The sequence below is a fragment of the Syngnathus scovelli genome, chromosome 14 (assembly GCF_024217435.2).
Source record: "Syngnathus scovelli strain Florida chromosome 14, RoL_Ssco_1.2, whole genome shotgun sequence".
In the NCBI taxonomy this organism is placed as follows: Eukaryota; Metazoa; Chordata; class Actinopteri; order Syngnathiformes; family Syngnathidae; genus Syngnathus; species Syngnathus scovelli.
In genome coordinates, this window is record NC_090860.1 from 12,215,509 (window position 1) to 12,229,880 (window position 14,372).

The window sequence follows — 14,372 nt, forward strand, 5'->3', positions numbered from 1 at the left end:
TATTGTTATCCCTCTTTTATCCACAAAATCATATACAATCACTTTCAAATTGAAATTAATAGTGTGCCAACTAGAAGTGTCAAAATATATATAGCTTTGCAGAGTAATTCCTTGCAGATTGGTTGGACGCTATACCAATGTTAACTGAGCCTTCCTATTAATCCTCAAATAGCATCAGTGGATTACTAACATCACTGAACTGACTAACAGACAGAGACAGAGGACTTGAGTAGAAAAGCCGGTACTGCAAAAAGAAGGCAGAAGTACTGTTTTGTGCTTAAAAAAAAAAAATCCTACGCACAAAAAAACAAACATGCTCCTTTTTGTATCTTTTCTTCGCTGTATCATCAGTTGGTTGGAACGGATTAATAACATCTCCATTCATTTCAATGGGTAAAGCGGATTTGAGTTAAACTCCTCTGTACTCAAGTTGGACTTAAATATATACTTGGTCACTTCCCACTAGTACGCAGAGGATAGGGATGCAAATAGCGACGTGGTTGCGAGGGTCAGGTCGTAACTAACAACAGGCCGAGGATTGAGGCATAACCACCATAACTTACTCTCCTCGACATCATCAATCATTTAGCTGGGCTTCTCCCAAGCTATTTATACCAGCCCGCACGCATTATATTGCACTTTGTGTGTGTGTGTGTGTTTTGAAATAGGTGCCATCAAATGTTTCACTCTTTATTTTTTTCTTGGACACTAGCTGACATCTAGAGTTCAAATACAACATTTGGCAAAATACAGTGATTTGGCAAAAATGGAAAAAATAAAAAACTCAATCGACCCATTTCAAATGGAAATACACTCGACACGAGTTGATCCCACGTATAATGTGAGTTTGTTCTTTTTCGGACATTAGAGACACGGCGTGCGAGAGCGACACATTCGCACATGCGAAGGCCGCACAAGTTTGGCAAAACAAGAGAGACAAGCGGGCGAACGCAACAAACACACACCCGAGCGTGAAATCGTCAAAGCTCAGGAAAATTTACACTTCCATCGATGTCAGGGTGTGACAAATATTGAAAAATATACACAACACATTCCTTCTTATGTCACCTGACATTTTTTTTTCTTTTTACATAAATACAGCTTTCACTATGGCACTCCATAAAAAAAAAAAAAAAAAAGTTCTTTCCAGTAGTGGTGAGCACTGGACACATTCATCCAAATACAGATAATATCGATATTGATATTGTTATCAGTGTTAATGAGATTTTTTTTTTCAAATATATAGCAGACAATGTTTCTCCATAAATTTAAGGATTTCATGGAGTACTTTGGTAATTTATACATTTACTCACAATTTATTGTACTTTTATTTTTTTTAGTCAGAAAATAACTGCACTGCAAATGGAAAAAAATAGTTTGTCATGTTTAGACTTTGATTAAATCCCAAAAATAGTGCAATGAAGGGAGAAATAATTTTTTAAAATATATTCACAGTTTTTATGTATTATTTATTTTTAAATATTATTTATGTTTGAAAACAGACAGAAAATCAAGTGAATAAAATGTTTTCTATTGACCCAAAATTTAATTTCACTATTTTGCTAGAAAATTCTGCCCGCTAACTAACAAAAAAACAAAATTGTAATTTTCCATTTGGCATCCATCTTAAGTATCGTAAATCATCAGTTTATGTACACCACTACTTTCCAGTGTATGGCGGAAGATAAAAACGATGTATAAAAAGCTGACTTTGTACTTTGCACTCTCAGTTCACGTCATGCCAAAGTCTATCACTCAAGAGTTAAGTCAGAATTACAGTATGAAAAAACAAGATAAAGCACATAACTCAAATAAACCATAAACATTGCATAAATATACGCAAATAAATGTGCATTTGGAATGCTTGGAGGAAAAAATAAAAAAGACAAAACTCTCCATGAGTCCCCGCCAAGGGATCACCTAGTCACGCAAAAATGTCAAAACTTGAGCCGCCAGTGAGACTTTTTTTTTTTTCTCACTTTCGTCGACACTTATTCCGTTGTTCAGGCATCACTTTGCGGGGACGAGAGAAAAAAAAATCCAAATAAGGCTTCCCATAAAATTGGCTCATTTTGAATCAAATCACTGAATCAATACAAAAAAAAGTGCAAGCAGCGAGGGTGGGGGGGGGAGCAATGAATCCAAATCAAAAAGCCTTCACAAGCTGGCTCAGCCCCAAAACCACTTGTCCAGGTTATTGACCGTCTTGTACTCCCTGTGCCTGTGCAGGTAGTCGCAGGCCCGGCACGAGTGCTCAGCCCAGAACATTGCTCTCTTCACCTTAAAGTGCCGCCGCCACTCAAAGTATCTGAGATACATCTCCTCGTTCTTGTCCAGGAGCAGAAGGTAGTCGGCCAGCTCCTTGGCCGAAGCGAAATCGTCCACATGAATGAAGGCGTCCCCCTGGACAAAGTTCTCGTAGTTCTGTCGAGACGGGCCCAGCACCACGGGTACGGTGCCCGCGGCCAGAGGGTTGTAGAACTTCTCGGTGATGTAGTCTTTGTGGATGGAGTTTTCGAAAGCCAGGTAAAATTTACAGCTGGCGATGGTGGGAAAGAAATCCTGGTCCGCGATGTACTCGCCGAAGGCTTGGCCGTACGCGTGCACCTCGATGTGCTTATACAGCTCGTTGTAGTACTTGACGCGCACATGCTCCTGGTTCCAGTTGCTCACGATCCAGCAGATCAGCTTGTTCTTGCTGGGCGGGACAAAGTCGCCCTCGCTCTCGGTGGCCAACAAGGAGCCGTAAGGCACTTCGATGTCGGCGTCGCGACGGTAGTTGAGCGTCAGGTTGAAGATGTTCTCGATGCCGGCCAGTTGGGAAGAGTGTGACGGTGACTCCAGGTTCATCCAGACCCACTTCTGGAAGGACGGACGCTGAAGCGGCGGCAGGTTGGACAAGTCGGAGCTGATGTCCCGGTGGTGGATAAGAACGCCGTCTGACTTGTTGTAGAGGTTCCGGTCGGCCGTGACCAAACAGCCGTCGATATTGAAGACCGACGGGCACACGCTCAGGTCGTAGGTCATTCCGAAAGGCCAGAACCAGAGGAGCACCGTGGTTATGTTGCGGTCAACCTTGGAGTAGAAGGCGCCCTTGACATGCTCGCTGGACACATTGGACTCCACGGGACCAGACAGCCAGCTGGTGGACGGCTTAAAATACATCAAGAAGAGCGTCACGAAGCACCCGAGGATGAAGGTGCCCCCAAAAAGGGGTCGTAGGATTCTGTGCACGGCTGCCGAGGACATTACTCTGTACTGGAAGAAGAACAGAACGGGAAATTATATCTCGGCGTGTGGTTGAAGACCATTGCGGTTAGGTAACATCTCGATACCAACCTTGTGGATTTGACTTGCAGCTGGAATCCTAGAAGAGCAGACGTTCCTACATGGAGTCTTCAACGAGAGGTGGCTACAGCGACGATCCGACGGGTTGGGATGTGTCTTTAACAGGTCCTCTTAATGCCTTTAATTTTTTTTTTTTGGGGCAAAGCAAGCACAAAAATGAAACATCAGGTGATGTTTCAGTAACCTTCAACCTTTCTTAAATAAGCTACATGTTAATTACCGTAATTTCCGGACTAAATGTCGCTCCAGAATATAGGTCGCATTAGCCATAAAATGCACATATATAAGTCGCTCCGGAGTATGTTGCATTTTGGGGGGAAATTCATTCCATTGATCAAATTCCTCGTCCTTTGTCAACAACGCCGCGCCTCCTTCAAACTCTTCATCATCTTTGTCATCCCGTGATCGAATCCCCCAACCAAACTATGGAAAAAAAAAACGCTATGTATAGTCCAAAAATTATGTTAATTATATTAAACCTTGGGTCCAACTTTTCCAACTCCACCAAGGCTTTCAAGAGTGAAAGAAACGAACGTGGGGAGGAATTAACAAAACCAAGGATCTCAAGAGCGAAAGGAAATATAAGAAAACTAAACCGACCTAAGCAGACCATGAACCGGCGATTTTGTGAGCAGATAGCTGATTTACCTTGGAGAGGTCAGAGAACGTTGGGACCAACGTGAGCAATATGAGGCTGAAAAAAAACCTGACCATGTCTGTTGGAGTGGTGCTCTAACGTTTTTGCAAGAACCACACGGGAGACAGTATCCGCTTTGAGCACTTGCAAGCGGAGAATTTGTCCGTTACTGTAGGTACAGCGATGTTCAAACAAAGTCTGCCTTTGGACTCTTGTAAAAGCATATCTCTTGAGAACAAGCAGGGTGGGCGTGACATTGGACATGATTGATGGACACCTCAGCAACTGGTAAATCAGTGCCCAGTTTATTTTTTTATTACATTGTGAAAAACAGAAACTACTGGAGCATTTTAAATGACTAACTAAGCAAGAATGTTTCCACTCCATTTAGAAAGTTGCAAGGAAAGGTAAAACAAAGTTAATAATGGAACGGATGGAGCAGGGCGATCAAAAGCAGCTTGGACCAGGGTTTATTGAAGAAAACGAATTAACAGAGCGGGCAAAGTGACGTAACTTAACAAAACAATAACTTGAAATCTAGTCTACATTCCAACATACGATCAAGAGAATTTGAAAACCCGAACAATGTCCACGGAGGAGGTCGAGGACGTAAAAAGTCACTTGACTTCCTTTCAGAAGAAGTTTCTGCTGTGAGGATGCAGCAGAAAAACATCTAGGCACTGGTGGAAGAGGTAAAGAGAATGAGAAAGGGGTAGGAACCTAAAAAGGAACCTAAAAAGCGATGCTTCCTCCAACTCTTTTTCGAGCATTCTTTGTTACTGATTTTTTTTTTTCAGTTTGTTGATTTATCGTTTGTTGTATGGACTTGCACATGGCACTTAAAAGTGTTATTTGTTTTATTTTTTATCCTTTGCTATTTTTAATATATTTAAAATAAAGACATCATTCATTCATTATGGGGGACAAAAAGAAATGCATATATTACCGATTTTAAGTTAAAGGCAGTCGATGTTGATGCCATCGTGTTGCTTCACCCTTTTTCTTTATTTCCCGGTCACGTCTACTCTGGAGCAGCTTGCTATTTAAATGTAACTTAGCGCTTTGCGCACGAATAAAATTAGCATGAACCTTGTCACTGAAAATGCTAGAAAAAAAAAATGGATCAAAAGGGAGACCGGCCAAGTGTTGGGCGAAATCGAGCTGTTCCAATCGGACACTGAGGAGGAAGACTTCGATGCCCGTCACGAGAGCACCTTAGATGCGGAGCTGAAGGTCATTCGCGGCCGACACGATGCCGCCGTCACGCAAGTCGGCGCAATTCGGCCCCCCTGGACGTGCGCGAAACCCGCCATCCATCACATCCCATACGGCGTTAAACGAGCAAGGCGTGGATTGACGCAGGGATGCTGGGGGGTGGGGTGAATAAAGGAATTCGACTCACCATCTCGAGAGATCTTCCAGTCATTGCCTTCGCATGACGACGATGTGTTCGGAATTATCCACCGTCGTGAGAGCGTCACCACATCCAGACCAGCCCACATCCATAGTTTTTCTTCCGTGTGTGCGAGCGCGCGCGTTGCACCTTGCGTGTAATGCGCAATGGATGCTGCGGCGGAAGCAGAGAATTTACATGTTAAAAAATAAATAAATCAAGAAATATGGTGCATGTGCATGCATCGTGTTTGTGTGCTGCTGAGCTGTGATGTGCTGGCTCGCTGACTTGTTCTGTTTATCACCACTGCGGGGCTCCACTGTGCACGCGCGTGTGTGTGCGTGTGTTTGTGGGATGGTGTGCAGGTTCGCTACTTTGTGTTGAGCGCCACTGCGGCGCTCCAGTTTGCGCGTTTGTATTCATTGTGCTTTGGGGAAAATATGAATACACCCCTACACAGACAATGGATTATTTTTAAGCAGTTCAAGTTGCACAGGTTATGTGTCCTATAAAGACAATGGATTATTTTTAAGCAGTTCAAGTGGTCCAGGTTATTTGTCAAATAAAGGCAAAAGTTGTGAAAGATTTTCTTATTTTATAACACCAAATCTGGTTCTCTACAATGAGGGGTGTGTAGATTTTTTTCTGTTTACAATAAATGCTGTCAAGCAACTTCAGACTCAATTTACTAGGCTAAGTCACTAGTTAGACCTTTGCCATGGACAGTCACAGCGTCTGTGCTTCCTTTATTGGTTAAGGTTATAAAAGAGCTGGTCAATGATGGATTAAATGATAATCACCATTTATTTTTATTAATATTGAAAGTAGCATCAATATCTCCCTTGGGTTCATGATTGCATACATGCTAAATGCATAGTGTTGATGCTTTATGGTCCTTTCAGTTTAAGAGTTTAGCCTCCATTTTGTGGCATATGCAAGTCATGAGAACATCTTTTGGGTGGGGCGTCAATGACTCAGAGATTTTTGCTCTTCACAGCAGAGATCCGCCCGTGCCCCACCTATGTGACCAATCAAGTCCCAGGCGGATCACTCCCGCCGTCTTCCTCGCTCGTCGCCAAATATGGCGGCCCACTTACGCGTAATCTCCAAGTAGATGGTCGGTTTGTTAGGCAAGTAGTCCAGATAGAGCACCGAGCCGCTTTTGGGGACGGCCGTCTCGATCTGCGTGCCCTCGTGCCACTCGTTGAAGGACGTGATGGAAAGTAAGTCGGGCTTGGCTTCCAGCGCGGCGCTCAGCGAGGTCTCGTAGTACTTGCCGTTGATGCGGTTCCTGGTGTTTTGGAAGTTCCACGGGCGCACGCCCGTATCCACGTAGCCCGGCCCCACGCTGGGGACGAAGAGGAGGCCGTTGTCGCGGCAGAAGGCCCGTAGCGCCTGCCAGTTGCGCTGTGTCGCGCCGTAGGTGAAGCCGTTGGTGGCGAAGTAGGTGTAGATGCCGTCAAAGCCGGCGCTCAGCACCTCGCGCTGGTGCTTCTCCTCCACCAGAAGGGCCAGGAAGACGGCGTCGTGCGGGGTGTCGCGGATGCCGCCGCTCTCCGTGCGCCGCAGCAGCCGGGCCCACTGCTCCGTGTTCAGCAGGTACGAGTCGTACACGTAGAATAGGGGGAGGAACTTACCCATGTCGGTGCGGTAGCGGAAGAAGGCCGGGTGTTCGCCGTACCTGGGGGGGTTAGAGATTTAAAAATATTCCCGAGTCGGAATGTTGCCAGGTTGGACTCACTTGTCAATAATGTATTTGACGTTGCCATGTATGTTGACTTCATCTCTCCCTTTGTAGGGCTCAATGTGGAAAGTCACCTGTGGAGAAATTTGTGAGCTTACATCTGGATAATTTGAGTGACAGTAGAGATGACAACATTCACGTTGGCACCTTAATGTGGTAGCGCTGTGCCATGTCTAGGAGCTGCGGCACAATGTCATCTATCGGCTGGCCGTTGTCATCCTTGGTATGAGGCGGGTACCAGGAAACGGCGATGACCCCTGAGGACGCCATAAATCATTTCAGTTAGCACATCTCATGTAAGAAATCATTACTCATGGGTGGTTTTTTTTCATGACATGTTTCCTCATACCAATGGCAGCTGTACGCAGCTGCTGCATGTGGGCCTCCATGACAGCCGGGTCCCGGGAGCTATAAGGCCCCAGCTCCGGGTAGAAGTTGGCCCCAATGTCATCAGGCGGGATGTGCCTGTCTTGTGGATACCTCTCAGCCACTTTGGGGTCCCAGTGCCGCATCCGTGGGTGGTCCCAGTGGATGTATTTGCTGTCAAAGCTGGGGTTGCCGTACCAGATGTAGTAGAAGGCGTGAAGGTAGTAGTTTGGCGGGGGGAACTTGCTTAGTATGGCCGCCAGTTTGTCATCCTCTTCCGATCGGGCGGCTTTGCTCAATCCGGGTCGCTCGGGTTGGACGTCGCTCTCCTTCGCCTGGTCTTTCTGGTCCAGGGGAGGCTCCTTGCCATCTGGAAACGCATTGTCTTCCGGGGCGAGCAACTTGAGCGCTACAGTCACGATGAGCACGAGCAGGACCACAGCCAGCAAAGCCGCACACTGCTTACGTCGGAACCGGGCCATTCTTCGTCACCCAAAGCGCTGTCGCTCATTGTGGAGTCAACAAATCTGGAGAAGAAAAAATAACACATTTCAACATTTTTAAAAGCATGAATGACAATGAGTTACATATATTTTATTACAATAAATGCATTTTAATCTGCAAAAAAATGTATGATCGCAAAAGTAAGCATTCGTAGCTAACGTATATGATTGCAACAGAAACCTGCCAAGTTCTAAATAGGTCTGCGAATATAAAAACAGTGAGCTAATGGCTAATTAATGCTAACCAGGCTTCAACTGTTACCTGTATCGATGAACTTCGGACGAGTCACCAGAGTCGACAATAACGGATAACGTTTACGCCGCAAAGCATGATGTATCCCCCCCTCACGACCTCACCCCTTCTTGACGAGATACATTTGACAAAGAATACGTTAACAGGCACATTTACTAATTGCTTATACCAGACATTTTTTTTGCTATATTAGCTGGACATGATATAGCAATTAATACTAACTATAGCGTACTTAATCCCCAGTGATTCCGGGTTGACAGAATCCAAGATGTATATACATAGTGGATCTATTTGCGGAGTGCATGGCGAGGCATCCGTTTTATTTGTACATCAATGCGGATGAAGCTACTTCCGCTACAACGGTACACGCACCAAATGTAAATACTGCACTTCTCGCGAGGCATCCAGTTTATGTGTACATCAGCGCGAATGAAGCTACTTCCGCTACAACGGTACACGCACCAAATGTAAATACTACACTTCTCGCGAGGCATCCAGTTTATGTGTACATCAGCGCAGATACAGCGACTTCCGGTACAGCTGCATTACACTGTGCTCTTCGTCCAGGGTTTGTGCGACATCTGCCGGACACATTTAATTACTGCACTTCACCTTTTTGACCTATTTGTTGTTTATGTGCCTGTATTTCCAAAAGTAGTATTTTACTCTCAAAAAGCAAGCGAACAACTTGAGTTTCCACCCATTTATTGACTTTCAAACTCGTACAAATTGCAAAACTAGGTTAACACCGCACTCATTTCATATGTTGTTATTATTAGGAAATAAATTAAAAGCGTGTGAATAGAGGAAAAAACAAACAAAACAAAAACAACCACATATAGAAGAAGTATGCCCCAAAGAGCAGGCGGAGAGCGTTACTGTAGTACATCGCATCTAAACACCAGGTGGCGTCACAATCACAATAGCAATGCCAGGTCATGTGCAAGCCTATGGCCACTTCCACTGCCAGTCATCAGACTCCAAAAAAGATGAAAGGAAGAGGAGGAGTAGGATGGAAGGACAACACTTGGCAAAGCTCCAAAAAGATGCGGTTCTGTGTCATCGCGTACAATTCGTTTGAGTATTTAGTAGTTTTCTTTTGACACATTTAACAAGAATCCACAAGCTGGTTTAAGCACTTATCATAGAAAAAGCAAGGACATGCCGCACACACACGCTGCACGTCTCGATTCAAAATAATCAAGTAAAAATACTGACCATCATCGAAAAATTCTATGAATTTATGTTTCACCATTTAAAAAAAAGATATGACTGCCTAAGGAAACAATCCTGATATGACAAATGACAAAAAGAAAAATACAGTGGAACCTCCAAAGTTGAATGCTGATTTGGGGCAATATTTTGTGAACCAATAAGTTTCATTTGGATCGTTTTGGATTGAGTGCCACTGGTTGTAAGTTTAAGTTACTTTAACGAGAGTTTACGTTGTTGACGTCAGAGGTTCCACTGTTGTCTGTGGAATATTTGAAAACAGAGGCACGGTGGAATTCATGTCAGGAGGGCGAGAAGTTCGATCTTTCATAAATACCGGTCCCTTCACATTCTTTGCAACTAACCAGGGAGACGTCACGTGTCGATAGCGATGGAAATACATGTACGTAAGCGTGTTCAGCTGGAATATCGGGAGGCGCTCACTCAGCGAAATGACACCAATTTGACTTTTTGTGCGTCAAGAGAAAATAAAAAAAAATACAGATTTTTATTCCCCTCACAATGTGTGTTAATACTATCGAAATATTAACAAACAGGCAAACGATTACAAAGTAACAGATTGGTCACAGCAAACGTATGTACGCGTACACGTTAAGAAAAGAGCGGTCAATGGATGGTTGGGGGAAGAGTTGTCAGTGGAAATAAATCAGTTTAGCACAGTGGAACCTCCTAAGGGGGAACATATAAGAGACTCCAGTTGATTAAATTTGGTGTGTTGGTACCAGAAATGAAACTTACTATCACGCAAGGTAAGCGTCCGTCTGCTTAGCACAAAATGAGCGCCGCGTAATCAAACATCAATTACTTACGACCGATATAACCCGGCGAACGTAAATAAACACTTGATCAGAGTTGTTTTAATCGATACGTGTGAGCTCTTATTGCATGAACGTTACTAAGAAATTTGAACATCAACTTTGGAGGTTCCACTGGAGCTGTGCTATGCAGCGGACTGGGAGGGCGGGTGTTGCTGGGTCAGAGGGTGTGCGGTATTTATGTGTGTGTGTGTGGGGGGTTTACAAGGCTGCGCGTTCACCTCTTCTTAGGGGCCTGAGTGGTGCGGGAAGGAGTGACAGGCCGACCGGAATTGACCCCCCCATACTGATATTTGGCCTTCTTCTCTGAGGGCTTCAAAATCTTTAAACGAGAGAAATCAACAATCAGATATGAACATGACACCCCAGTGTGTGTGATTGTACCTGAAAGGAGCACATGAGCGATTCATCCACGCTCATCATGCCGCCGGCGTTGTCAAACTCCCCGCAGTAGTTGGGCGCCGAAAAAAGTGTGACCAGTTGGCGTTTGGCAAAGAACTCGTATCCGTCCTCCACAACCTGCCAGAGGAGGTGCGTGTCGTCATTCCCGCCCGCCCACAGCGCGGCCGTCTATGCTTACCTGGTGGGCCCTGCAGATGAGATCCAAGTCGTGGCGGTTGAGGAACTTGCTGACCACGTCGGCGCCGAAGGTGAAGGAGACCCCGCGGTCGTTCTCGCCCCAGCCTTGCACGTCCTTGTCCGGGTCCGACCAAAGCAGGTCGCAGAGCAGACCTGTGGATCACGAAAACACACATTTAAATGATGTTTTTTTATTTTTTATTTGCTGCCATAAGGAAACCTGGAAATAGTTTCCAACACGTTACCGGTATCAGGCACATCTGTTGGCCTCATAATCCTGCGAATCTGCTCCATGGACTGTAAATCTGGCGAAAGTCCTGAAAGGTCAAAACACCACTCGGTTATTTTCCAAGGGTAAACAGTTTTGCTGGATTTGAGTTATGTCATTGTATTTGTTTACTTGAACTGTCACCTACTGACCTCCGTGGCAGCAGAAGATCTTTTCGTCGATGATGGCAGCGATGGGCAGGCAGTTGAAGCAGTCTGTGAAGGTCTTCCACAGCTTGATGTTGAAGCGGCGCTTACCTGGCGAGCGCATACGGAGAACAAATGTTATTTGCGTGCGGCGGTGAGCCTCGTGTGTGTGTCCAAACGTACACTCATCGTAGAAGCCGTAGATGCGGTTGATAGAGGCGCACTCGTGGTTGCCCCTGAGCAGGAAGAAGTTCTCTGGGTACTTGATCTTGTAGGCCAGCAGCAGGCAGATGGTCTCCAACGACTGCTTGCCACGGTCCACGTAGTCGCCGAGGAACAGGTAGTTGGCCTCCGGAGGGAAGCCGCCGTACTCGAAAAGACGCAGCAGGTCCGTGTACTGGCCGTGGATGTCACCTGACCACGAGAGAGGACATGTTTGAACCAACGCTTTTTCTTTACCTTAATTCTGACGCCAAGCCTTGATTCCGTTTATATCCCAAGTAAGAGCTGCTCTAATTCAGTCTCCTCGCTGAAGGTCAGCAGAGTAATAACAAGGCCCAGTTGCGGCCGCCACGTGTGCCAGGGCCTTTCCGGCAAACCGTGCCACCAAAAAACCGTGTCAACCCAAAAAAAATAATAACAGGACCAGGACACAACCCGACCGCATACGGACCTGGATGGTCCAAATTGCAATTTACGGTACGTCTTGTCTTACACGGCTAAAGAGAAAACCGCCTCTGGCACCAAAACGAGACATGACTGCAACGCAATGTCTTATTCGGGCCTTCTTTGTATCGAAGATTAAAAAACACACTAAGTGCAAATGAAAGATTGCACAATATTTTGGCGGCAAACCAGGATTTTTTTTTTTTTGCCATCAAAATGAGTCAAATGGGGCAGATCGAGATCTGTCCGGCGGTTTCGTAAGTTGGCTTTCTTCCTTCCTAATAAGCGGTCCACAAAGAACATGGAGGAAAAGTCAAGAGCTGTTTGGAATGCAGAGCACGCTGGAGTTCGGGGTATGGAATGACAAGACATTGTTTGCCTTCCCCGAGCAAGCAAAGAGTGACCCAGGCGAGTGTTCTGTGATGCGGAGTGGTTATATAAGACAACTCGGAGCTGCAGCGCAAGAAATAGACTGCGCGTTTGTACATTTGTGTGTGTGTGTGTGTGTGTACAGAGTGGGAGTTCCCCAGTGGCGCAGCCCTCAGGACTCGCAAAGCTGCTTTCTGCATGAGCAGCACACTAACATCGAAGTCTCTGGCTATTTGTGGGGAGATCCGCAGAAAGCTCGCCCTGTGATTCCCAAAATTCGCGATGGGGACTGCTCGTCTTTTGCAGATGAAAAACTTTTTAAATTCCTTTCATAGTGTTCAGAATGTCCTGGGTTGCCCAAAGTACTTGATTATTCATTGCGAGCAAAATAAAACAAAATTAGAAAAACGATTTAATTGTGTCACTTTCAAATAATACAATAAAATATATATATATTACATGCAATGTTATTAATTTACATGACCTGGTCCATCTGTCTCTTTTTGAAACCAAACCCTTAAGTGATGATGTTTTGCAGAGGTGCTTGAAAAAAAAACAAAATGGAGGAAGTGCCTGGCGAATTACTGACCACAGATCTTGAGGGGAGCCTCGAGCTCCAGCAAGATGGGCTGGCTGAGGAAAATCTCGCGGGATTTGATGCACAGGCCCCGCACCTCCGCCTCCGTCATCTGCACGATCTTGCCGGGGCGACATCCCCTCACTGGAGCACACAGACAAGAGGAGTCATTCTATCCATTTTTTTTTTTTTTTTTAACAGAACATAAACCACACTGAGTGTTTTTGCCCTCTATGTTCATTCAACAAGGCAGTGACGGTGAGAAATAAATCAAATGAACTTGCGCCAAGGACATTTTTAACGATGCCAAAGCAGCTCGCTGCACTCACGGCAAAAAATATCTCTCTTGGGAACAGCAAGGCTCTTAATTAAGAACATTAAATGATGATACTGCTCATCTCTCCCTCTTTTTTTTCCTTTTACACCCCTTCTAGCTTGCAATCTGGTCCTCCCACCATAAAAATGTTTCGCAATTTGTGCAGCAGCAGTCTGCCAAAATGTCCACTTGTTCACCCACATATGATTTTTTATTTAAGGCAGGTTATTGCTAATTTTTTTTATAGGGGGGTGGGGAATATTTGAATGTCATTATAGCTTAAATGAAGGTTTTAACTTGATTGAGTATTCTCTTCAACTGTCTGGCATCACTTTATAACTTGAAATTTCTGCTTGCAACTCTATAAAAGGAAAAAAAATGGCTGTGCGATGACTCAATTTTTAACATGTCACGAAATACAGTACTTTATAGGAATTAAAATTTCTGATGGACAATTAGGCCTACTGCGCTTTAATGTTAGCCGTAATGGTGTGAACTATATAAAGAGTTAGAGAACAACTCTTTGAGATTCCGACTTTCGTAACGCAAACGACGAGAAAGGCAACACCCATTTAAGCTAAGTTCGTGAGTTTGGGGAAATGTCCTAATACGCGAAACTGCCACTCCTACTCGATGAAATATTATGTCCAAACTTGGTCATTTTAGTCATATAAACAACGTGGGACATCAAGGGGCCTTGATCGTCATAAAGTACACGACGAAGCTAAGCGATGCTAACGTAGGCGTTCACCGCCCGACTGTTTATAAACACTGAGGGGGGCTCGAGATAGCGTCAAGCTAACGAGCTACTTAGCTAGCTTCGTTGCTATTTTAGTGACGTAAAAACAAGGCGGCTGCTCCGGAGGTTTAGGGAAATAAGCCGTGGCGCAAAGCCGAACAGCGAATTTGTCAGGGATCTGTGTGTGTGTGTTTGGACTCACCTTCTAGAAGGCGAGAGATGAGGCTGTCCACGTTCAATTCGCCCTCCGCCATCTTCACGCTCTGATGGGAGTCGACTCGTACTGGAGAGAAAGTAGTAGTGCGTCCAGCGTACACTAGTAGGCGCTGGTGTCACCCAGCGATGCGTTTACAACTTTATTGAGACGTCAATAAATACAAGTCATATTTCGTTTTTTTTTATATTACTCGTCAATTATAT

The 14,372-nt window shown here is 45.0% G+C and overlaps 3 protein-coding genes and 1 long non-coding RNA gene across 6 annotated transcripts; 1 reads left to right on the plus strand and 3 right to left on the minus strand.

Moving 5' to 3' along the window:
• Nucleotides 1–677: 677 nt before the first annotated feature.
• On the minus strand, nt 678–5,736 carry fut9a (fucosyltransferase 9a). 3 transcript variants are annotated; one of them, XM_049740884.2, is made up of 3 exons: nt 5,388–5,736; nt 3,340–3,466; nt 678–3,258 (listed from the first exon to the last, which is right to left on the minus strand). In XM_049740884.2, exon 3 carries the CDS (start codon nt 3,247–3,249, stop codon nt 2,170–2,172), a length of 1,080 nt encoding a protein of 359 aa, XP_049596841.1. In that variant the 5' UTR covers nt 3,250–3,258; nt 3,340–3,466; nt 5,388–5,736; the 3' UTR covers nt 678–2,169. The 3 variants fall into 3 exon arrangements, with proteins under 3 accessions (XP_049596841.1, XP_049596843.1, XP_068509100.1); XM_049740886.2 differs by lacking the exon at nt 5,388–5,736 and adding an exon at nt 4,932–5,366; XM_068652999.1 differs by lacking the exon at nt 5,388–5,736 and adding an exon at nt 3,569–3,771.
• A 423-nt stretch (nt 5,737–6,159) lies between these two features.
• On the minus strand, nt 6,160–7,970 carry manea (mannosidase, endo-alpha). Its single transcript, XM_049740844.2, has 4 exons — nt 7,472–7,970; nt 7,270–7,379; nt 7,120–7,196; nt 6,160–7,059 (listed from the first exon to the last, which is right to left on the minus strand). Exons 1-4 carry the CDS (start codon nt 7,968–7,970, stop codon nt 6,426–6,428), a joined length of 1,320 nt encoding a protein of 439 aa, XP_049596801.1. The 3' UTR covers nt 6,160–6,425.
• On the plus strand, nt 6,840–9,387 carry LOC137840917 (uncharacterized). Its single transcript, XR_011088093.1, has 2 exons — nt 6,840–6,977; nt 7,177–9,387. It is a non-coding gene; the product is annotated as an uncharacterized lncRNA (long non-coding RNA).
• Nucleotides 8,933–14,300, minus strand: LOC125981064 (serine/threonine-protein phosphatase PP1-beta catalytic subunit). Its single transcript, XM_049740907.1, has 8 exons — nt 14,155–14,300; nt 12,910–13,041; nt 11,469–11,699; nt 11,292–11,396; nt 11,117–11,188; nt 10,873–11,024; nt 10,677–10,811; nt 8,933–10,614 (listed from the first exon to the last, which is right to left on the minus strand). Exons 1-8 carry the CDS (start codon nt 14,204–14,206, stop codon nt 10,510–10,512), a joined length of 984 nt encoding a protein of 327 aa, XP_049596864.1. The 5' UTR covers nt 14,207–14,300; the 3' UTR covers nt 8,933–10,509.
• Nucleotides 14,301–14,372: the final 72 nt, after the last annotated feature.